Consider the following 25,282-nt stretch of genomic DNA (forward strand, 5'->3'; position numbering starts at 1 on the left):
CCCAGGTTCGGGGAACCGAACCCACAACCTTTGTTGTGGGGCAACAGAGCTAACCACTACGCCGCCCAACCTTGATCACTTCTTGTTTTTTACACCACCTAAAGAATAGCATGTTTTCCAGCAGCTTTCCACTCGCCTTTTATAATAAAAATGAAATATCATACTGACCGCCCACCATTCCACCCACCCCTTAACATCATTCAGCCTTGGTTACGCATTTACAATTACATGTGTTGGTGCACAATTGAAAAAGCCCTGTGGCTGCTCATGTAAGTGCCAACTGGACTGTCATATTGTTTATTTATATGAGCTGCTCACAAATTTGCTGTGTGTTAATCTAGATTTGTTACTTGATTACATGAATTTAAATAATGAGGTGAATTGACAGATTGTGCCTGGAAGAAAATTCATGGTGTTTGCTGTTCTACAGTTTAACCCCGCAATAAATTGCCAGAGGAAGTAAATAGCGTTTTTATGTGAGTAGTAGATATATAATAGGCAACAAGTTGTGTTTTTTAATGCACTATTTCTACTTCTGGATGGAAAAAACACATTAACCAGCCAGGGGTTGCTGGAGCCAATCCCAGCTTACATTGGGTGAGGGCGGGGTACACCCTGGACAGGTCACCAGTCCATCACAGGGCCAACACACAGAGACAGACAGAGACCAACAACCACTCACGCTCACACTTTAGGGTTATTTAGAGCCGCCAATTAACCCAAACATGATGTCTTTGGACGGTGGGAGGAAACCCACGTAAGAACAGGGAGAACATGCAAACTCCCAACCTTCTTATTGTGGGGCAACAGTGCTAACCACTATGCCACTATGTTTTATTTGCACAAAAAAAGATCTCTTGCCAGAAGGTCGATCTTAACCAAGTGAACCACTGATAGGAAAATGCTTTCCATTTCAAATCAATCCATGCAGGTGGTAATTTCACTGATTACTTCTTCTCTTTGAGGTTGATAGTTTGTTGATCAGGGAAATCAGCTGCTACTGTGTCTGATTTGAATGAACCTGGTGCTGCACAAAGAGACTGGCAAGTTTATTTGGGGACCATAAAAGCAGATATGAAACTTTAATGATCCTCCTGTGGAGGTAATAAATGATTATGAGGATAAAAAGCATTGTAAGAAATGTAATACACATAGAAGTTTTATTAAAACTATAAAAAAGAAACACACACACACACACACACACACACATATATATATATATATATATATATATAAAAGAAATGTGTGTGTGCATAAAATTAAATATAAAAATATTTGTACATGAAGTGTTGTGGCTCACAGAAGCACCCTATAGAGAGGAATATTGCATTAGAATTACAAAATGCATAACTTCTGCTGGAAGATAATATATTTTTGTTCATACAAACAAAACTAGAAGGTAACAGCCATGTTGGGCAATGGCTAAACACGAACATGGCGGCACAGTCACAATGGCAGTGTTAACATTTTTACATAGCAGATAGCTGATGCTTGTTAATTCACCGTTAATTGACATCTTTTCACAGTAGATATGTTTCTGTTATGCATAGAACATAACCAGTGCAATGAAGAAGAATCACTTCTTGATTTAAGCAGAAAAATGCACTTGTGTGAACAGCCAGACACTGCACAGAGTCAGACTGAACAACAAAAAACCTGAAAATAGAATAAACTGGCTGGGCTTACCTCAGTCTGCAGCAGAGCGAACAGCTTGTCCATCAGTATTCGTTCAGACGTAGAAACATGTCAGCCAGTAAGGGGGGATACCCACTCATATAAAGCTCACTGGCAATCTGATATTCCACTTTCCATAAGCAATTACCATTAGCTTCAGAAAGAAATCAGGACTATGCATATTTAAGAGATTCTTTTCAGACTTTCAATCATCCAATTAAATACATATTGTCTGAGGGTGAGCTCAACTCAAAGCTGGTGGTGTTTCAGTGCAAGGCATCCTCAGTAGCCTAGTTACCTGGAAAAAAACCATCCTATTAAAGCCATTTTACAGGATAATCATTTTCCTCATGCAACTTTGAAAGTTGAATAGCCAGAAGTAGTATTGTGATAATTCCCCTACAACAAGACACGCAAGACACTGAAAAGCAAAAAGAAAAAAAGAAAAAAACGAAAATGGAGTGGTTGAGGTTACCCGAGGCCATTTACTCATCGTTGAACAATCACAGCATCTATTCTTCTCTCTTCCATTCTGACACTTCTACACTCTTAGCTGACAGGATGAAGAACGTTTTTAAATCTCTCTCCTGTCCCATGAGGCTGTCTGCTGCAGGTAAATCTCACACTTCTATTTCTCTCTTTGCCTGTAGGTCAAAATCGGATTTTGCTTTTCCCTCACCTTATTCCAAAATCGGGAGATGTTTCAGCTAAAATCTCATGATTATTTGTGCGCTTCATTTGCACGTGTGGTATCAGACTTCTGTGGATTGGTTTTTTGTGTAGGTAGTTTTTTTTACCCAGCTCAAACCAATTTGGCTTCTGAAAGACACTTGTGTTTTGGCAGTTCCCGCTCCAGGAGATGATTCATTGACCTGTGTTTTCAGGGCTTGTTGCAAAGGCTGCTTTGCATTCTCCTCTTGTCCAAACACAGATTCCCTTACATCCTGCGATGAACTGTCATTCATTGCTTAGTGTGCAGAAGTGCGCATTGTTCTCCAAAAGAGGAGGGACATGAGGCAGAAAGTGAAGAACAGACTGGCTGCTCTGTGATCCAATTGGACCGGCCATGTGGACCATCGACAGCCTGTCAGAGTATGCTTCTTCCTGCATGACTCACTCTGCCTAGGCTGCCTTGTATGACAGTCTGTGACAAGTAGACAAACCTTTTGCACACCTTGTTTTTCTTCACTCAACTCCAGAGATAGAACTTTGAGTGTGCTTTTTTTCTTTTTTCTTTTTTGAAGCAATGCATTTCTACCGTGTTTTTTCCCCTCATAGTTTAACACCACGGGGTATCAACATTATATGAGATTGACGCAGTTATAGTTAAATATTAAATATTATTTCAGTGCGTGTGTGTGACGATCACCCCCCTCCCTGTTTTTTTTTTTTTTTTTTTGTATTTTTTGGGGAGGGAGGTTTAGCTCTTCAGGCTCCTGGTTCATTTAGATGCAGCTCTGCAGGAAATGACTTTAGAACACATAATTGGGATGTAATGATCCGGACTGACACCATTTGGTTGAGGAGATCTGTTTTCCCTCAACAACATCATAGGTTTTTGGTGAAAAACATAGTTCAATCTTGTTGTAAAGAACTCTAATAGGACATTAGAAAAGGAGGAAGCCAGGCAGCATAGTGTCAAAAGAAACAAAGTCTCCTTGAACGTCAGAGGGGTTTGGGGTCAAGTGTCACCCCACCACAACATCACTGATTGTTTTGTGAACCAGCACTTTGAAGTTTCAAGTTTGGAAATTGGCTTTCGACATGTTGGTGTTGTTTTGAAACCTCACTTGAAGGAGAAGGTGGAGGTGAAGAGAAGTGACAGGAGGATCTGACCTACTCTGCGCTTTATTGTACTTTATTGCCCAAAAAATTTTATGCTTTACTATCTCATTTTCCGAAAATGGGGCCATCATTTAGAAAATAACATAATTTTGTATCAAAGTCAGACTGACCTCTTTTAACACAGAGAAGGGTTGCTGTGCTTTCTCACATTTCAAAACAAAAGTTATTATCTTTATCCTAGCTTTTATCAATTTGGGTTGTTAACATGATAATGAATGTCCACCATGGCACCTTCTCACTGCTCAAATCCATCAGATTGGGACAAGCGAGCTAAATGATTTTTCAGATATGAGGCCCATTAGTGTTAGAGCCATGGCTCGCTACATGTGCTCACTGAAAGACAGGTAAGGGGAAGACTGCCAGCTTATTTAAAAGTGGATCTATACACTATACACTTGAGATTGCAAACATCACTGTGTTTGTTTGAAAGGAAACTCCAGGGGGTGGGCAGATGATGATGCAGCACTTATGGCACAGAATCTATTAGCTAATGATCAAACAGCTCCCAGTGCTCCCAGTGCTGTGACTGAAAGTGCAGTAAATCTTCTCAGGATGGTGTATTAATAGAAACAGATATATATCTGGTAGATCAGCTTTGGAAACAGAAACGCCGACTTCAGGGTGTATTTAATTTTTGTAAACATCATTATGTCCAAATTTACGTTTAATCTTTGGCCAGCCTGCAAGAGTTGACAGAGGCAGAACGATCCCATTTGAAAAGCTATGTCATGTAGATTAGACTTTGTTCTTTGCCATGTTGGAAGCTCTGCCATGGCTCAGCTGTTGCAAAATAGATCTGTGTGCTTTATGCTGAAAGGGCTAATTTCCCACCCAAACAGACGTGGCCAAAATGCCTGTGTAGATGAATTGTAGGTCAGTGAGGCCTTTAATGTTGTTTTGAGCTGTAAGATCAATGAGTTGCCACATTACTGATATGTAGAGAGTGGCATGGGATTTTGTTTATGCTGCACTGCCTTATTTGTGTATATCTGTGTGTGTTTGTGTGTGTGTGTGTCCCAGCAGATGTTATTGAGGGGAAGAGCGCCATTCTGCTGGGGATGAGTCAGTGGAACTCAAATGACCTGGTGGAGCAGATCGAGACTCTGGGACACATGGAGGCCCAGTCACATGGTACAACCCCACACACACACACATCTTGGAGCTAGATAGGCATTTATGTATAACTTCTTTCACTTATTTTTTCTTCTAGAGCAAACCCTGAGATTAGCCCAGAGTTAGTAGCCCGACTAGTACCGTAAAGTGCTGAGTGCTGCATGTCTTTTCCCAGCTCTCCCCCATGACCATATCTGGCACCGGGCTTTGTGTCGTGTTTCTGGCCAATTGATGGCCTGAGTGCTTAATGTTTACTGGCCTTTGAAGCTACGGTCACTCCATCAATTCCTTGAAAAATAAGTGGTTCATGAGAAACTTGACCTTTAGCAGTTACTTGTTGATTTGTCTTTTGCCCATTTAGTGTCGAGCTGATCATGTACATATACTGTAGGGGGCCATTGAGAGCTTTAGCACTCAATCATACGGGAGGAAAACCCAAGCAATGATCTAAAAGAGGCTACAAATTGGAAAGACACACAGTAGGTGCTGTTTCTCTGGCATTTCAGTGTTATTTTTGACCCAAGAGAAAAACTTGAAATCTCCATATGATCATACAAATGCAAATCTTTCGGCTTCAGAAGAGCACGAGTGAACAAAAGCACGCACTGAGAACATAATAAACTGAGGGGAGCGCAATAGCTAACATGCAGATATGCAGTGTCTTTTAAACTCGGTGCTCCTCCTCCTCGCTCAATGATGCATTAGATATCTGTGTTTGTCCGCTGCTCTTTCTGCCTCAGCTCATTTATGCGCAACAAAAGTATGAGTTAAAATAATTTTTTCCCTTCTATTTATGGCAAAGCATTGAATTTCAAACAAAAATGGGCAAGACTACTACAAGTGGGCTGAGCACAGATACAAATGAATGCTTTCGTATCGCTCAGTGAATCCCTTAGATGCAAATAAATGAAATAAATGTAAATTAAATACAACAAAGATCCTCATTGCTTTCACTTCATGGTCCAGCGGAATAACATGACAGCTGTCATTCTTTATTTTCTGCCTGAGCTACAGATTTTTGCAATCCTGTCTTTCAGCCGAAGTTTCTCACATAATTGATTGCGAACAATAGAACAAACCAGTGCTGTGCCTGCAAGCTGGTGGGAATGTTAGTGAAACAAACAGCCGTGGCAGGAAGAATGGCAAACTTTCATATCAGTCCTTAACACCGACTTTAGTGATACTCCTGATGGATTCTACTTGTGAGAAAGTTATTTAATTAGTTTCATTCATCAAAGTCTCTGGTGTGATTAGCAAAGCACAGAAACTGCATTACATTCACCCAAGGATTTAACAGCAAGGTTATTCTCAGTTCCAAGCAGAAAAGTTCTGTTTGTACCTTGAAAGATCATAAATCAGGATTGGGATTTTAGCAGATCATTGGTTTTTAATAGAATAGTAAAAGTCCTACAGTTGGGGATTTCATTTCATTTCATTCAATAGTAAGAAATTTGATCAAAATTGGCATGAATAAATTTCCATTAATATGGAGTAACCTTTTTGTCATTTGATCTGTTATGGGTTTCTCTGAGGTGTTTTTACTTAAACATCTAATAAATGAATGTATGAATCCATATGTTGAATTTCATACTGGGTTTCCATATCCTCTTATCCAGAAACAAAACAACAGCGTAGCTTTAAAGTGGATGTTAGCAATAAACCGTCAGCAGGCTTTACCTTTTAGGAAGAAATTGTCGGGTAGTTATATTTTTTCATTACCAACTGTATTTGGTGTGTAGATTTCATCATCTTCATCATTTATACCAATATCATCATGTACTGAGAGCATGGCACTGGTTTTTGGTTTTTGTTTACTTGATGAATGGCACAGCTGTTGTTGTGAAGGTCATTTTTGCAGGTGACTAACTCAGGGGGATGTTTTCAATCACTGCAGTTCAACGGGAGTCTGCTCTGTTCCTGCTCCTTCAGGGATGATGCAAAAGTCATGTGCAAGTTTGCATGATTTGACAAAGTGTTGTCTGAGACAGTAATACATAATCAATTTCAGTCCAGAGAAACAGCCAGAGGAAGTGATGCAAAAGCTGAGTGATGTGCTGATGTAGATGGTGTCAGCCACAAAAACACATTTTCGCAACTTCCAAAAATTCTGGTATTTGTTTTAAATATTTAAATATTTTAAATATAGTTTGTTATATTTAAATATTTTTTAATATTTATCTAAAATATATTCATATTGATTTTCATATTGAATCCATTTTGTCATGAGTTGAGCCAGTGGTTTCAGTCGTGTCAGGGGATCCTTCAGATTTTTTATCCTAGCGTTTTCCTCTTCGTAATTTCCTGTACAGGGTTTTGTTGGAGCCTTTGAAGTGGTAAATCTACACACACTTAGCAGGAAGATCGATTCATGAGATCAATTAGTCTTACTTAGCTTCAGCTGATCTTAAGTATTAAATTTACTGGAGTCGTGCTATATGTTCTTCGGAGAAGAAGAATGATCTTGCTTTTACACATAAAGAATACAAAAACAAATCTGCTATTGTGTTATTTAACTCTTTTAGTTCAGTTTTTGGACTTCTCTGTTATGAATGACAATTTTGTGCACAGCTTGTTTCTTTTGTGACGAAACAAGCTGTGAAGCACATCAATAGCATGTTTGCTTCTTGATATTCTTCTTAATTGACAAACAGTTTTCATTTACAGCAGCCACGTTTATTTGAAGTTGTGTTTGTTGTAATGTAATGAATAAAGGTCCAATATCCACTCTCCTGCTCCTTATCCCCTACAGTATACTACCTTATATCTACTCATATCTCTCTTTCTGCTGGGTATGTAGTGTGCAGTACAGTTTTTAGGTTGTTGTTTGTTTGTTTTTTTTACTAACAAAAGCTGCCTGCTGCTGAGACTAAAGAAAGTTGTGAGTTTCAAAGTGCAGTGTCAGGTGATAATGATCTGAAGGTTTATCAGTGTGATCAATGGAGACATTTAGTCACTGCTGGCTTTGGACACTAAAGAGAGTTGCTGACTGTGTGGGACAGGAAGGCTGTGAGAACACTTACTGCAGCTGCCTTCGTTTTCAGTTACTCTAAATCCACAGGCTCTTGACTCCTACTGCAAAAGTGTGATCGAAAACAAAAAGAAAGAAAGAAAATGAGGGCCTTCTTTTTCCATTTCTCCATTAATGACAGGGTGTCTGCTGCAGCTGCTGGTCTGCACATCAGTGGCGCCTGAGAAGTTAAGTGCACTCAATGCCCATTGAAAAAAATAACCCCACTATAGAGGACTGGGGATGTTTCCTTAAATGGACTGTGTGATATATGGTGTCTGGAGGGGTCTCAAGCCAGTTTCCATCCATGATAGGAGACACTGAACTGAGACAGTATTACATAATCATTATGTTCCCCCAGTGTCTTGAGACTGACACCGACCTAGACCATATCCCTTTATCTTTTCTAATGCATGCATCTGAGTATCTCGGTGATGAAAAGGAAAGGCGGCAAAGGTTAGATGGTCTTCCTGCACTATCGTCAGTGAGAGGCTGGATCTGGTACAGCGGGTGCTTCACATTTCGATCACGCCACATGACTAAAAAATCGTGTGTGCGAACACTGGTAACCTCACATGGGTTTGTTTTTTCCAGAGAAATCTGTTATCAGAAAGATGGAAGTTCTATGAGGTCTTTATTTCACTTGAGACCCTGTGGCATGGAAAGAAAAGGCAAGAGTGGTGCTTCTTGTTCACTTTCAAGTTCAGAGACCACCGCAAGGAGTTTTACTTAGGCCTTTAAAATGTTGGTAATTCCATTCTCATTCTCTCTCTTTCTCTCTCAGTCGGTCTCTCATCCTTCAGTAACTACAGTCAAACTTACCAAAAATAGAAACTGCAGTGTGATGCTGCATATAAATGTGCAGACGCATGCACAGGCTCATTATTCTTAATGTTTGTGTACATCCCACACTCGAGGGAGCAACACAGGAATCTTAAAGACATAAAGTTAGCCTGATGAAACCGGCACAAGAACAGCACAGAAAAAAATATCTGAAAGCAACACTATCCTTAGATGCTGCAGCAGAGGTGACTGGTCATGTGGGACTCTCGAATCTTGGTCAAGCTGATTAATGATGCAGGTAGAAATGTCTTAATGTGGAAGTTGAATTCATTGTATTTTTGTATTGAACCCAATGTAACATACCAGTGAAAAGCTTTGAAGCTTTTTGAAGCTTTGCTTCAAATGTTTGACCAGCAAAGGTTATGATTTAAATAAAATCAGATAAATGATAAATAAAATAAATAATTAAATAAAATCACAGCCTTTGCTTGATACAATGAATATCAATAAACATATTCATTGCCGTTCCATATGCTTGCTCTGTTGAACAAGACAGAGCAGCGAAGCAGAATAATGTTGTTGCTTTGTAAAAATCCTGTGCTAACCACTTTTAAGTTCATTTTGAGTAACTATGTTTACATATAAGTAGTTTTTTTTGACATATGATTAATAGAGAAATGAAAGTGTCGGTATCGCTATACTGCGCTCTTTACCTGTCAATGTTAAGAAATGTTAAATGACTCATTAATGCTTTTGTTTTATTGTCGGTGTTTCATAGTATGAATCATAATACTTGTAAACTTAAAAAGAAGACTGAAGTAGATTGTGATATTGCATGAGCCAAACCAGTGGGAGGTTTGCCTCCATGGGAAAGTATCAGCAATTAAAAAATGCAATGTGTGGGAAGACTTAAAGGCGCAGCTGGACTGCTGTGAGTCAGAGCCCGGTTTTGCAGTTGAGCTGTATCTTCAACGGCCATTTGATCTCCCTCTATTAGTGGGTTTCTTCAAAAGCATCTCTTGGTTTCTACCCCCTCTCCCCCTCCTCCCGATTATTCCTCCATTCCCACCTTTGTTTTCCTCAGCCTCGCCAATAATGCGTATCCCTCTGGCCTTTCTGCTCCTTCACGCCCTTTCCATCACAACACTTCATCACATTCTTATATTTTCCTGCTGTATCTCGCTACATTCGTTACTCCACAAGCCACGGGGACCTCTCTCTTCCAATAGACACAGCTTACAATGATGGAAACCTCAGTGGCAGAGAGTGCTGCACCTTATTTTCCACTGTATCCCTCATCTTCATCTTTGCTCATCGTGGCGCTCAGTGATCCAGCGTCAGCCACCTCTCCAATGTCTTTCAGGATCCCCATCTGCTCGCTATGCAAACACTCTTATCTGCAATGTTTATGCTCTGCTTTTTTTATCACCATTTTTTCCACTTCATTCACTGGCAGATGCTTTATAATGTAGTCAGAGCTGAAATAGCCATGTTCCATAACCGATCTTTAAAAATGACTGACTCCATGACTCACAGAAACTCCGACCACTGCTTCCCGGGCATGTGCTACCAAGCTGGGATGGCACGAGCTAAAATGGCTATGTCAGTGAAAGCTGAAACTTTGGATTTGTCCAAAGTCCTTGAACTTTTGGAGATGACAAAATGATAAGCCATGCCACAACACAACAACAACCCAAAAGAGGCTAACAGGATATATGATGAGACGACAATTCCACACAAAGTGACAAGTAGAGAAATACATTTTCATTTTATGTGACGAATGACAGATTTTTGTATTCTCCTTGTACCTCCATTCAGGAACACAAGCAGAGAGACACACAGAAAAAATAAATGTGCAGTCAGAAACTCATCTGTTTTCTCAACCGACCTCCTCTTCCTCCTCAGGAAAGTTCATTTTAACACTGAACACAATCTCCCACTCACTTTAATTCTGTTTTTGTCTTTCACTTGAAAGCAAACATACCCAGAGAGGCTCGTTTTTAATCAAACCAATTGATTTGGTCTGATTAAAAACAAAAAATTAAAAACCAAGGAGAAGTAAAATAATTGTCCAAAGTGACAGTGTGACAGTTTATGTGCTGCAGAAATGGTACTTGATAATTGTGCTTACAGTCAATATAGAAATGTGCTGATATTGCTTAGGCTCAACTTGTTTCACTTAATGATTATTCAATAACTAGGAATTACAGTCTTTATAGTTAATTATAGTACACCTTTCCAATATCCCTTTCTGAGTTTCTTTTTTCTTCAAATCAGGCGTGTCATCTTTATCAACCACATAGACAGTCAATCCAATGCAAATAGTTTTTCCCCTTTTGAAATCCTAACAGTGAACAAATAAGCGAAATTGATTTCACAAAAATAATTCTGTTGCTCTCCTTCATTAGATGAAATAGGCTTATGACTCATCAGACGTGCTGGATATATATGTTTAAGATGTAAAGCCTTTTTTCACAATTATATATGCATGTGTATATAAATCTGCACACATATATAAGGAAGCAAATGGAGATAAATGTACAGGAAATGTTCGAATGAACTGTAAATATAAATGTGGGTGGGAAAGTTTGAGGGAAAGCTCGCTTTATGTGGCAGATTGCCTTATGGTGTGTTTTTGTATGTGTGGAGGAGGTGGGGTCAGCAGGTTTGATATGCACAGGAGCTTGCAGGGTCTCCGGGGGTCTTTTTGCAGTATCGTACCAACACAGACCCTGCTGCTGGCAGCAGTGAACAGATGGCTGAGTGTGTTAGCATGCCTGTACAGTGCCAGGGGTCAGAGGGGGCTGTTCGCCCCGGCAGGACACAGCATCCCTCCAAATGAGAGCCCTAACCTGTTACTCCTCAACAGCGCACACTGTTGAGTCACAACACAGTGATACACAACCTCTTCACTCTTCAACTTCATTTCCATTCAGAGTGTCTCCCCCTTAATAAAAAAAATATTTAAACCTTGCCCTCTACAGATCTGTGGGTTGACATTATATATGATGAATTTGGAGATGAAGATGCAGCAAGTTCTGACTATTACATGCAGTATTAAGAAAGTATTAAATTCCCTGAAGTTCAGTGTATAACTATGGTTTGCAGCACTGATGTGCACAAACACTGTGATCAGCTGACTGTCACTGAGGTGCTGCTAGGTGTGATTAAAAAGACTGGAGATCAACAGAAAGAACATGTCCCTTAGTTCAGGTTCAGAGCGGCTGTGTTTCATGGTCGTGTGTGACAGAGAGAGGGACGGGAATGTGGGGGGGGCATGAGCAGCAGTGTAGTGAGTGCTCCTCCTTTTAATTCCCTTTCTCACATGAAATAACGCCCCGCCCCTTTATTATATTGGCTATTGGGATTTCACAGAGTTATGATAGGACGCTTGCACCATGGATACAATCAGAAAGGATGCATCAACTGATACTATTGCTCTGCCAGCATCCTGTAGAAGAACAGCAGCAGTTGTTTGTGAGTAAATAAAAATTGTGATAATGTGTAAATGTGCTTTTGGAAAGCCAATCACAGGTTCCTTGTGAATACTGTACAGTTGAATGAAAACAACTAGAGCCACACCGATCAATGTGTCACATTTGGATCAATTAACTACATATGATGTGAAAAAGGGCACTAGTATCAATGAACTGGCAAAGATCGATCATCTGACTTTATCATCTGGCTCCCTCAGTTCAGGGAAACATTTTAGCCTTTTTTAGGGAATTCTTGTCACCTCATAGCCAGAGCTAGTTATTATAATTAGGATTTTTAAATATAATACTGTCAGCCTGTTTGGAGTTATTCCCACATTGTGCCATGATTTCTTTGTGAGGACATACTGTCTTAGACTTTTATTCCTGTTCTTCACCTTTGAACTTGATCGTTTCCATAATCAATTCCCACAAGTGTAATCAGAGGTTTTGTGCTACATCAGAAATCTCATTCTGTGTGAGAGTGTCAACAAGTGTCATGTCTTGTCGACTTTTAATAAATAATTAAAGGCAAAAATAAACTGCAAGAAGATGCCATCGCTGCCAGTGTTTTCTGTGCATGCCTTTGCAGTGAGACAGTCACTGCCACACTGTAGTTCTCCAATGAGTCGATTTGCACTCCAGCAGGCAGGAAACTTTGAAGGCATTTTGCCATTTTCATACTCGCTGGAAAGATATAAATCTGTAGTCTGGGAGCCAATCTCACTGATGAATGCAGTCTTTTGCCTCCCACTCCCATCTTCCTTTCTAGTCTTTCTCCCATCTGCTCAATCGAAGGGGCCAAATGTGTGATGGTGATAGAAATGGTCGAAACGTCAGAGGACGAAGATTCGGAGAAGAGAGATAAATAGATAACACAATCTCTCCATGCTAGGGAGAAAAATAGCGTTGTGGGAAGATGACATTTTAAATCATAGTTGTACTAACAGAATGACATACAAGAAGTATCCAAACAAAGATCAATATTTAATTCCCTCTCATTCAGGTCGAGTAGATTTCTCTGTAGCCCTTCATTCTTCACATCCCTGCTTCCGGGGTCAATTTTCTCCTCCTGCCCCCTCAGAGAAGTTAAGAAATACATCAGACTGCAGTGAGATCATAAATACACAATGCCTATCTGCTGGGAGTGTGTTTCTGCCTTGGAGTTAAGCCACTGGAAATGGCAGCGGTGCGGCTCAATAACGACACTGTCGACTTTCCACAGGGTGCTTTCTAGGTTAAGCAATTTGTTCGAATAGAATGAGTGAAGGAAGAGGGCTGCTAAATACCAACAAGCTTCATAAAGCAGATATTGACTGGCAGGTCTCAGACCACTGAGAGGAGGCACAAGAAATGGAAATGGAAAAGCAATCATATCGTGAGCGTCACTTTGCAGCAGCAACTGCGGCAGAGATCTGTGTCGGGAGGAAAAAACTATTTATACATTAATTTAGTCAGTTTGCTCCAATATCTGACTTTTCATTGTATTCTGGACTTTCCCAGTATGTGTGCTGGTCTTAAACATGATGAGGTGGGTGTTGCTCTGCTGTTTCTTCTGGCCGCCTTTCCTTCAGTCTGCTGAACTCAGCTGCTTTTTGCAGATTGGCATCAGTATACTTCAAGACAGTGCTATGAATGAGATGCAGAGTTTTTCTATATCAGCTGTGTCTGAGTGAACCTCTGACTGAACCATGACCTGTTAAGTTATGTTGTGTCTGTTTGTGGTTTTTGTTTCCTGCTTTATTTTGATCGTCTCGCCTTTCCTTCTGTTGGCACTAGATTTTCTCATGCTAACGTTGTTTCTAGTGAGTTCTCCTTAAGTTAGTGAGCAGCCTTTTTTGTTTGACCTCCTGTGTTGTTTTTACTACATAGTTTTGCCCAGGGGCAGCACAGTGGAAAACTGGTTAGCACTGTTCCCCCACAATAAGAAGGTTGCAGGTTCAGTTCCCGGCCTGGGGCCTCTCTGTGTGGAGCTGGCATGCTCTCCCCGTGTCTGCGTGGGTTTCCTCCCACCGTCCACAGACATCATGTTTGGGTTAACTGCTGACTCTAAATTGTCCGTAGGTCTGAGTGTGAGTGTGAGTGGTTGTTGGTCTCTGTCTGTCTCTGTGTGTTGGCCCTGCGATGGACTGGTGACCTGTCCAGGGTGAGCTGGGATTGGCTCCAGCACCCGCAACCTGGAAATGAATAAGTTGTAGAAAATGAATGAATAGTCTGCTGAAAATAATTTTGTCTGCTTTGAAACACTATTTGGAATTTTTCCAGTTCAAAATTTGCCAAATACAAATTTCTTATACTAATACTCGTCTCATCTTAAAGTGTTTCTAGCCCATTTCAATTATGTTTGTGCAGGTTTATAGTACTTGACAGTAAAATTATATCAGTATACTGTGATAAACTCAAATGATCATAATGTATTTAATGTATTTAGTATAAAAATACAGAAATATTTAATATCACTACTTTTGAAAAGTTAAATCAAATATTTAGCATACACTTCTCATCTGACTGTCACAAATGGGTGGGGGTGATGCGGGAATGAGGACCCAAAAGCAGGAGCCGCGAGAACCAGGTTGAGGTGAAAGTTCTTTCAATTACAAAAACCAAAAACTACAAAATAACAGAGGTAAAAGGACAGCACAGGCACACACAGGCAGGCAGGCAGACCAAACGAGACAACATCACACAGGGACAGCATACATAGACCTGACACAGACTAACCAGAAAACAGGACAGAACCCGGACTTCAAAATAAAACAGAACACTAGACAGAACTCAAAACATGACAGAGAAACTCAAACCCCGTCAGTGAAACCAAACCCATGACACTGACTCCACATGGCTCAACTAAAATAACTTGTTATCTCATCACTTGATTTCTCATCCAAAAAAAGTCACGGTAATCCATTCAGTGACTGAGATATTCCAGCCTCAGCCAAATCTGTGAACTGACTAGCGGACCAGCATTGTCTTGAGCTACAAGTTACTATAGGAAAACAGAATAAATATTTTGAATCCTTCTGACAACCAAACTCATTGTTCAAGCTGGAGGTAAAGACAGTGTGAAGAAGCAGACAAGCCATATGGCATTTGAAACATCATGTGATTTGGCACATGATGTGTCAGATATACATATCCCATGTTAGTAAGACTTGCTTTTTCTCCTCACTGTCACATCCCGCAAAGTTTCTCTACCGTTCAGTGTTTGTGCACGAAAATAGCAGACAATGTTTTTACAGGAACTTTTCTGCTCTGCCTCACTCCTTCAGAAAAAAGAAGACCTCCCTCTATCGATTTCCTATTACTTTGTGACCAAAATAGTGCGGTGCTCTGAGTCCCTTGGGTGTTGCAGTCGGAGACAGGCTTTCGTCTGGGAATGGAGTCGAAGGGAGGTGACAGTGCTTGAGTCTGTCGTGAGCTTCCCATGACAGTCTAAGGTCCCTGCTGAGGAGGCCAAATAAACAACTAGCATGTAAAGCACAGAGCCATGCCTTGAGTTTGGAGAGAGAAATTAGAAAGAGAGAAGAGAGAAAGAAAGGAGCTCAGGAATAAGATGGTGCAGGATGCAGGGGCTTCTGGAGAGGGTAATGAGTTTGGCCGGGCTCCCATGACATGCTGCACCTCACAGACAGAGAGAGAGATGCTGTTCGATGTTATAGTTTGAGTAATAATCTTCCCATGTGTTTGTCTCTTTTTTCTGAATCAGATAAGCCAAAATCGAATTAAATGTGATGGCTCTGGATGCTGCAGCAGAAAACAGAGTACACTCCTGTTTTTCAATGTCTGTCTTTTTCCATTAGAGGCCAAGGGTGTGTATTCCCATCACCCACTTTGAAGTAGGAATGAAGAGCGATGAAGACGCCTTATTAATATTGACCACATTTACTGATCAATATTCATTTATGCTTCTGATATCGCTGCCTCTGGGAGAAGTGACCCTTTGTCTTCCCCCTTCTTTCTCTCTGTTTTTATTCCCCCCTCCCTTTTTAATACTGGCTTCCTCCTTTTACAGAGGGTCTCTACCAGCTGGGTGGCTCTCGGTGCGCCCCTCAAAGCAGCATTGAAGGACTGGACGACATGGAGGTAGGACCATTAAAAAGAGCATTCAGTATATTCGCCAGCATTCAGGAACAAGTAGAAGTACCTGATAATTTGTTTTACTGTGCAGCACACTACTTTCACAAAGTGCCGTGTTCCCTCCCTTCGTCTCTTTCCTAAGTGTCAATTTTTCAACTTAAACTGAACTCCTTTGCAGAGGAAATGTAAAACCCACGTGCTACTGCTCGTGGTGCACGGGGGAAACATCTTGGACACAGCAGGAGGAGACCCCAGCACAAAGGCTGGTGATGTTGCCACCCTGGCCTCGGTGCTTGAAAAAGTCACACGAGTTCATTTCCAGGCTGCTGCAGAACACGTGATGATAAAGCTGGTGACATGTCCTGCTGTGTGTGCCGAAGCCTTCTCCCTGGTGTCTAAGTGAGTACCACTGCCAAAACAGAAGGTCTCATTGGCCCTTTCACACTTCTCACATCTGGCTCGAATAGTGATGCAATTTAATACACATTCATTGATATTTAGCCGCAGGGGTGTCCTGACTAGTTGCTCTTCTGAGACACTTAACCCATCATATTCACAGCTTTGTCATCCTTTGAGAGAATGAAAAACAAAACACATGATCATTTCTCACACTCCTTCCCTACATCCGAACTCTAGATAACGACTCCTCTGAGGCTACGTATCTGAGTTTCATCACCAGCCAGTCAGACTAGCTTTACCTAGTCAGAGGGGACGAACTGAGGAAACCGAACATCTTCAAGGATATAGAACCAAGTCCAGTTGTTCTCAACTCAATTCTCTTTGGATTACCTGTGTACAAACACATGGGCAGACAATGAGCCGACAACATTAATTCTATGTTAAATGGGCTTTGCAGGGATTTATGAATTAATCAATGTATAGCAGCTTCAGTCTCACAGTGTTAGTAATGTACTTGGGTCAGTGTGCTTCACTGTGATGGTTTCAAACCAATCAGAGTCATCACATTATATTTGTGGTTGCATTTACGCTGGGCATCATATTGAACATTGAACCAGGCGCTTCATTACAGCCATTATGTCCTGTTTTCTAACTATCCCGTACTGTGTTCTGTTTTATTTTATTATTTAATGAACAGTTTGTGGAGGTATTTCATGAATTTTCCCTGCATGAATGCATATCGGCAGGAATTAACGTAGAGACAAAGGTGTTCCAGTCTGGATAAGGTGGGTGAAGGCTAATTAAGAAATATACTGACCTAAGACCCTAAAACAGACAGCACAATGTTTAATTAGTATGCTGATGACATTTCCAGCCCTCGCAAGCAAGTGGCCATGAGGAATATTAAATGCCTAACCTTTTTAAAATGCTATTGTTTCTTTTATTTAGAATTTTCGCCCTCAAATTCTGGAGGCAGACAAATGGAACAGCTGAATCATATCATGTCGTTACCGCTAATCCTGAGGCATCTGCAAGGAATGTGTGTAGTGATTAGCTGCTTGTTGGTTTGTGTTCGTTTCATTTTGGTATCAATTTCACCTTAATTGTGGATGTCAGGGAAGCAGCTCGGTGATGAGCACTTGTCAGCAGTTGAGTCTTTCCTTATGTCAGATTATATAATAATATCAACATCGAACGTCACAGGTCTTAATCCCCTCAGACATACAGTACGTGTATAGTACTGATGTCCTTGGTTGAAGGATACTTAGAAAAATATAGGAGTTAAATATGTGTCTGTTTTTACAGGTCTGCTCGCTCTTTAGTCTTCTCTGCGGAGAGTAGATTAAGTCTAACTAATGATTTGATTTCCCATTTAATGTTGTACGTTTTAGTGGTCACCAGTTTTATCTGACAGTGTCATTTGGTTGTTGTTTAGTTTTTTTTTTTGTTTGTTTTTTTTATTGCGCTCCAATTATCAATGGATGATGTTTTTTCCGGCTGAGAAAATGCATTTTGCTGTGAAGTAACTGCTGTTGTGGCTGACATTACCAGAAGTGAGGTAGTGTCTTGAAAGAAGATGAGGCTCAAGAGATTTGAGTGCAGTAGCGTTTTGGCAGCTTGACGTCTGCGTGGCCTTCGACACGTTCAGAGATAAAATATTAAAGGCAACAACTTCCCCTGGGAGATGAGCACAACTGAGTTACTGCCACATGCATCCACTGCCTGCTGTTGAATGCATGTTGACACGCACACACAGATTTCTGTATACATCAACAGTTCATGTGTAGGCAAGCATGGAATTTATCTTGAAAAGAGATCCATTCATGTTTAAACACACATCACACAGCAACCTACACATTTTTTTTATTAAATATATTAATATGAAAAGATAGAGATAAGCACTTAGACAACTTGATGCACAGACCAAAATATGCTCGTATAACATTCTGATTCCATTCCTATAAAATTAGTTAATGATTGACCTTTATTTTCCTGTAGGACAATTCATTTTTCTTCAACCAGAACATGGCTATAGTCAAAATTAACTTAAAATTAACACCACAATATATTCATCAAAGTTGAATGCACACAGTGTCATCATGAAATGACATATGTATGCATCATTCATGTTAGTCTGATATGACTTTTGTTCTTTTTATATACCCCAGTCATTTTTATTACTATTTATTTATTTATTGACTCAACAAGGCTACGAACACGAGAGAATTGATGTTTTAGGGCTCTAGAGAAAGCAGGCGAAGCCTTCCTTTGCCCAGGTGGCTCCAGGTCCTCAGCATATTCTAGCAAGAGGCATTCATACACACCCACAAATCAGCAAACATTTATTCAACTACAACCACACTTTTGTCAGTTAGCAGTGTTTACTCTAATGACAGCAATGGAAATGTGGGTGTGCGAAGCCTCATTTATTTGTGTGCCAACATAAACATGAGTGGAATGGGAAGCCAGACAGAAGGGAAATGCTGGTGTACGGGTGATTTACTCCCTTTCTGGGTAACAGATTGGATGTACATCACGCCGTAGAGTGGAGGTGGCAAACCCTCTTAGCACCTCAAACACAAACTTTCACAAACCGCTTTTGATGCAGCTCTTGATAATTTCTTATGTGCAGTAGGGAATTTCATCCAGAGGATGAGCATGTTTTCTGCTTGTGTTGTCCTTGTTGCCATGTGTGTTCATGGCCTGCTGTGCTCTGAGGGGCTCTCGGCGCTCATTATTAACTCTATCTGCTAATGAGTGTACCTGGCAGTGCTGGCTTGGAGCTGGGTGTGCAATCCATAAACATACTCACATAAATGCATCCCACACAGAAACAGTTGGAAAGAGCACTGAATGTGTGTTATTGCATCACAGCATCCAATTAACAGTGACAGTGAAAATGGTGACTGATTGATTTCCTTGCGTGGTGAATATACCACCTCTCTCAAAGTCTAAAGAAAAAGAAACAATTAGAATATTAAAATCGTCATCTCTGCTACAGGAGAGGAAAATATAACGCTTTCAATTTGTTTCTGTGTCACTGACCAAGATCAATTTTCAGGAAGAGCAGAAGAAGAAGAGAAAGTTTGTTTGCCCACATGCTCAGCAAGTGACCTCGGATAGAAGATACAAGGTCACTTCTGGCCATCGGCAGCTGGGGATTTGCCACAACGATGTCTGAGCCTTCTCTCTAATTAAGAGGACTCTGCAGAAGGCCTCAGGTTTAGGTTAATTGTGCAAACTTAACGCCAACTGTTAAGAATGGGGAGATCAATTAAACAGGAATCCAAGAGATTTCTGATTTTGACATTGTGTGGGGAGGCAGGAGGGTGTCGGGGCAGCATAATACAGTCTACCTCAAGGTTATGTTGCATGAGATGAGGCTGATCTGAGGTTTAATCATTCGACTTTATCTTCTTCCTGCCATCGGACTGGATCTCCTTGTCATATCATTGCCACCAGACCTTGAGGGAGATTTCTGTACATTTTTCACTATAGAGCTGCACAAAAATTACTTTGCAGTAATTTAAATTTAAGATTATTATTTAAAAAAAAATCAACAAGGCATATGGATTAAGTATGAAACCTTAGTCAATATCTCTTGCTCTTAACTAAATAAAGCAGTGAGATGTAAACTGCATAAATGTTGCCTCTAATGAGGGAATGACTCATATTTTGAAGTAATGGGGGCAGACTCATCGCTGCAATGTGAGCCCCACTTCTCCACCATTCAGGGCTCGGCTGACGTGCCTCCACTTGGGAGCAAACACTCTCACAAGTAGCGTATTTGAATTATGCTGTGTGTGTGTGCTGGCTGATTGATGTCAGGTCTGAAGACTGTTAGATGACATTCTGCATGAACATGTGCTTTTAATCGAGCCACACTATAAAGTGCAGACTGCCGAATGCCATCTGTCTCTGACAACAAATACAACGCTTTTTAGTTTTTCTCTAAGCAAAACTTTGTGCCTGAGATCACAGCCATTATTTTCCTCACCAACATTTCCAAGTAAATTACAGTTTTTATTTTTAAGAATAATTATAGCCAATAAAATGTAGATTGGGTGTGGATGTTAGAACAGACTTTCCAAAGTGGGTGTTTCTTTATAGACACAGACATTAATGATTAAGGATAACCGATTCTGCCCGGAAAATAAACCAATGCAATCCTCAAGGATGTCGCACCATAAACTGTGTTAGCAAATAAAGCAGAAATCACTTTGGCATTTGCACAAATGCACATACACACCCAAACGAATCACTTGTGGGTACTCCTCTGAATGTAAAACAATGGCTGTTCTGTGGTAATAATACTAACAAGTGCCTGCATAATCATGTAATTATGCAATGCAAATAATGAGTGGCTCAGCAGACATTTATTGAACAGTGGAGCAGGTGTTAAACCTCTGCTCCTGCAGTGTGACTTGCGAACCCCATTCAGAGGATGAGCTGTGTCTGAAATATTAATTGGATCTTTTTTCCTTCTTTCTTTCTTTCTTTTTTTTTTACCTCTCTGTCAGCAAGTGTGTTGTTGTGCTGTGTGTGTCTATGTGAGCAGAATTTGTTAAAAAGACTGATCAAGGGCAAGTAACTGCAAAAGCTTCTTTTAAATCCTTAAAAGTATATTTGGGGGGCTTTCGTCATACTTCACTTCCATAAGTCAGTAAGCAGAAACATAATAAACAAGTATCATGAGGTATGTCATGACCTGATGCTATTTTGTTGCACAGCAAGTCTTCCCCAAAGCCTACTGCGTTGCCATTTCTGTGACGAAAATTGCTGGAGCTTGAAAATTTTCACAGAGGCTTCTGTAAATGGAGTCACACTGCTGCTGTGTGCTGTGCTGTTCAAGTGACACTAAATATATTACACAGGCTTCCCATTTTTCCTGTTTTCTTTCAAATCTGCATCGGTGAGCAGGTGCTAAAGTAGACTTTTAAAATGCTGCTAAGGAAAGAGAAGCAGGTTTCATACACTACAGAGTTGACACTGCAGGAGCAAACAGCATCTGGAGAGTCAGGTGACGTCTGACAGCAACACATCAGTGACCCTTTGAATTGTTGCTAATTAATTTAGGTCCACTGGGAGAACTACCAAGCAAATAACAAAGCTTTACAGAAATAATAAACAAACTGCTATACATATATTTTTTTAATTTTATCTTTTAATTTTATCTTTTTATTTATTGCCAAGAAGAATATGTAGGCTTAAAATTTGTTCACTCAAGCTGCAGATATTAATAAAAAAAAAACCCCATCACTGACAGATCTGTGTTGGGTGCAATGGGGAGGTAGCTTTATCCACCGCAGATGTCAGAGACTGGCTGCTGAACACTGTGATGTTGGGAGCACAACCATCAGATCTATTGTTTCGTCTCTTCCCAAAGTCTGCGGTGTGGTATTTTGTAGCTGCTAAACAAATCGGCTATGGCTGCCACAACCATTAAACCAATTAAACCAATTTAAAACAAGAAATGATAATGGAATTACATAAATTATTTTTCTGGAGAAGTGCTGAAATATGTGAGGTTTTACTTGGGTACAGTAATTAAAAGTGTTTTGGTCCCAAAAGTAGATTCTAATGAAAATGCACATTGAGAATTCACACCGAGGGAACATTATGTTGCTGTGGTCTCAGTCATTCACAAGTCTTTTTGTGTCAATGGCTAGATACAGACTTCTATTTTTCTCCAGTATTGTAACTATAGCAACACAATGTTTGGCTTCAAGAGAACAAAGTTCTAAAACCCTCAGAGGCACAAAAGAGCATTGATGTTACTGGAATTACAAATAAATGATGACAGACCAGTTAGAAGAAAAAGAATATTTCCCACCCATCAACAAATACATTCATTTGCTCATTTAGTTGATTTCAATTTAATTCAGACGATTGATATTTAGTCTTATTCAGTCAAAATGTGCTTCAGTTCAAGTCATTTCAACTTTAATATAATCATAGTAGGTACTGTCACTGAGGCATTGAGCTGCAGGATTATTAAAATGTGAACCTCGGTGATGGGTAAGTGTGCATGACCATGGAATAGCACAAGCAATGTAGAGCACAAAAAGATGGCCTTACAGAAATTAAAGCATGAAAAAAAAAAGAAAAAGTTTGACCTATTACATCTTGAAACTAGTTCAAAACTATTACTTTCTTGCTGTATTTCATGAGCTGGCATAGACCCGAAGTCTTGGAAGTGGAAAGTGTACAGTGCCAATAACTAATGCGACTCCAGGGCCCAGGAGTTGGCCATTAGCTAATTAGATAAGATAAAAGTTTGTTAAATTATTCCTTTTTTATTTCTACCTCATTGATGATACTCAGATTTTTTTTTTCGCCAAAAAAAAAAACCCCAAAAACAACAAAAAACACAAAAGGGCAAAAACAACAATTTATTTGTCCATCACACAAGTTGTGCCTATATATTCACAGCCTGATATGTTCCTCCTCTCCATAATGAGTTTATAAAAATGTATAATTCAACCCCACAACCCCACAACGGGAGACATTTTGTTACTTAACAATGGAAGTGGGCACTGTGGTTTACTCTGACTCATTCCCAAACAAACCATCCTGCTGCTCAAGCTGAAAATAGACCCCTTTGAATGTATTATTTCCTCTGGTCTGCTTGCTCTTAGGAGAACAGTGTTGCTGTTGCTGTTTTAGCTATTATTACTTACACACCCATGCAGTTTATTAAATAATGCGCATCAAATTAGTGATTTCAGGCTACATAAATTAATCACGTCTGGGGCTTAAGGCCAGTGACCTGTCCGAAGCAAACTGAAACACAATTCAATTCTTGTTAACATTGGAATATGAATATCTGTGTTTCATTGTCAATGTTTTTGTTAGAGTATAAAATGAAAATCCTCAGCCATCATAATCCAACAGAAGTCGTGTCCTCCTGTGACGCGAGGTGTCGGTGGTCACTGATTTCTTAAAATCATTGTCACTCCTCTCCTTGTTTACATTGTGAGACAGACACACATTGTACCATTGTCACATCATGTATCTGTTTATGCATAAGAAACAGATTGAATGAGACATTAATGGATGGGTGGAACATTGTGAACTTTCTCTAACATTTAATGATTTAGACACTAAATATACGGAACTGGCATTTTACTGACTTTCAAAGGGACACAAAACAAAGGGACTGCTTACACTGAAATTAATGATGTCTTGCTGTGATTTTCTTCTTTTTCATCCTGCCTACAACCGCCCATCCAGTCTGAACCCGTACAGTTATGATGAGAGCTGTGTGTCCAGCAGCGTGGACCACCTACCTCTGGCCGCCCTTCCCCTCCTTGCTATCGTCTCACCGCGCTACCAGGATGCTGTAGCAACCGTCATTTCCCGAGCCAACCAGGTCTACCACAGCTTCCTGCAGTCAGAGGATGGCCAGGGATTTACGGGTCAGGTGTGTCAAGTCTTTGGAGAGGGCAGTGGAGAAGTACACTCTGGTCTCTTCACTGAGTAATGGGCTATATACACTAAAATGGAAATCAATTAATGCGAAAAGAGGAAATGAGTCACTGTGTTCTACATAACAAGTACCAGGCTCTTGGTAACAAGATGTATCCTCTAATGCTGTTATGATCTGTGAAAGGATTGTTCACTAATGAAATTGAACAGCATTAGTTTAGGCAGGTGTCCTTGATTAGCTTCAATCATAAAAAAAAACAAAAAACGTTCCTTTATGCAATATAGAACAGATTGAAACTAATCCATCCAATAATTGAAAAAAAATCACATTTTATGTCTGTAAGGCGCTGTAGTTCAGCTGCTGCTGTGCACAGATTGGATGCAGGATCGAATGCTACTGGTCAATACTGTCTTTATAAGCCCCTCAGCTATGACCAAAGATATTAAATGTAGTCAAGTAAGGCACAAGTTAACAGCCCCTTGGGTGACAAAAGGCGATTACCGCAAAGTCTGTTATTCATGACTGGTTCTCGTTGTTGTGGGTAGATGATGCATGGTTTAATAGTTGGCACTTTCAGCTCCCTGGCTCTGGATGAGATATCGATAGATGGATATTTCTTAAAATTGTCATTTAATTATTTCTCCTCCTCATTCATTCATCCATTCATTTGGTGTCCACAACTTTTCTATTATTGTCAAATGTCACCCTCGTAATTTTTTTTCTCAACAATATTTTTTTCTGCAGATCAATTGACTTGTAATTGCCTCTGCCGTTTTTGGTTTGTTTGTATGTTTTTAAATTCTAGCACTTTAAACTTGTAATAGTTTACTGTTAAGAGAAAGATAATGCATGGATTGGCACTTGATGCTCTCCTGCTGTTAGCCAAATGAGAAAAAACAAGAAAACCTGCACAGTAATCCCAGATGGTCAGCCAAAATGGTTTCCCTAGAGTTTCCACAGATGAATGCACTAAAATGGGTGCATTTTTCCCACTTTTTCTTCTATTAGCAGGAATAGACTGAATAATGTTAATTGGCATTTATACTGCATTATTATCTTCTGGTAAGACTGATTGACTTCTTTCATATTCAACCATATGTTTGCATTGCACTGTATGTAGGAAGAGATTGGGACACATTATGGTTCAAATATGCCATTTTCTCTCTTTCATTCCATCCATATCCCTCTCCAAATGTCCCCCTGTGGAAGCCTTTGATGACTGAGATCATCAAATGTGAATAGCTTCTAAATCATGAATTTCCCAAGCAGGTATGCCTGATGGGCGATTGTGTGGGAGGCGTGCTGTGCTTTGACGCTTTGTGCTTCAGCAACCATCCGAGGCCTGGTAGCCCCAACGACAGCAGCAGGAACAACAGCACAGAGAGCCTGAAGGTATGAGCTCAGTGTTACAGAGAGGTAATGATGATGATACTCAGAGCTACTGGGTGTACTTTTGGAAAGTTGGTGAATGAATATTTAACT

At 40.1% G+C, this 25,282-nt stretch overlaps 1 protein-coding gene across 4 annotated transcripts in view; it reads left to right on the forward strand.

The window, feature by feature from the left end:
* Positions 1–25,282, forward strand: part of pitpnm3 (PITPNM family member 3) — a 67,191-nt gene that overhangs the window by 17,263 nt on the left and 24,646 nt on the right. For 3 of the 4 annotated variants that reach the window (XR_003841398.1, XR_003841399.1, XM_029517160.1), the window contains exons 3-7: positions 4,540–4,650; positions 15,908–15,978; positions 16,151–16,371; positions 23,605–23,794; positions 25,070–25,192. Coding sequence is in view for 2 of the 4 variants with exons in the window: in XM_029517160.1 (XP_029373020.1) it covers positions 4,540–4,650; positions 15,908–15,978; positions 16,151–16,371; positions 23,605–23,794; positions 25,070–25,192 (716 nt within the window). In the remaining 2 variants the exon portion in view is untranslated. The remainder of the gene's footprint in view (positions 1–4,539; positions 4,651–15,907; positions 15,979–16,150; positions 16,372–23,604; positions 23,795–25,069; positions 25,193–25,282) is intronic. The other variant, XM_029517162.1, reaches the window with a different exon arrangement.

Source organism: Echeneis naucrates, chromosome 13, assembly GCF_900963305.1.
Source record: "Echeneis naucrates chromosome 13, fEcheNa1.1, whole genome shotgun sequence".
NCBI lineage: Eukaryota > Metazoa > Chordata > Actinopteri > Carangiformes > Echeneidae > Echeneis > Echeneis naucrates.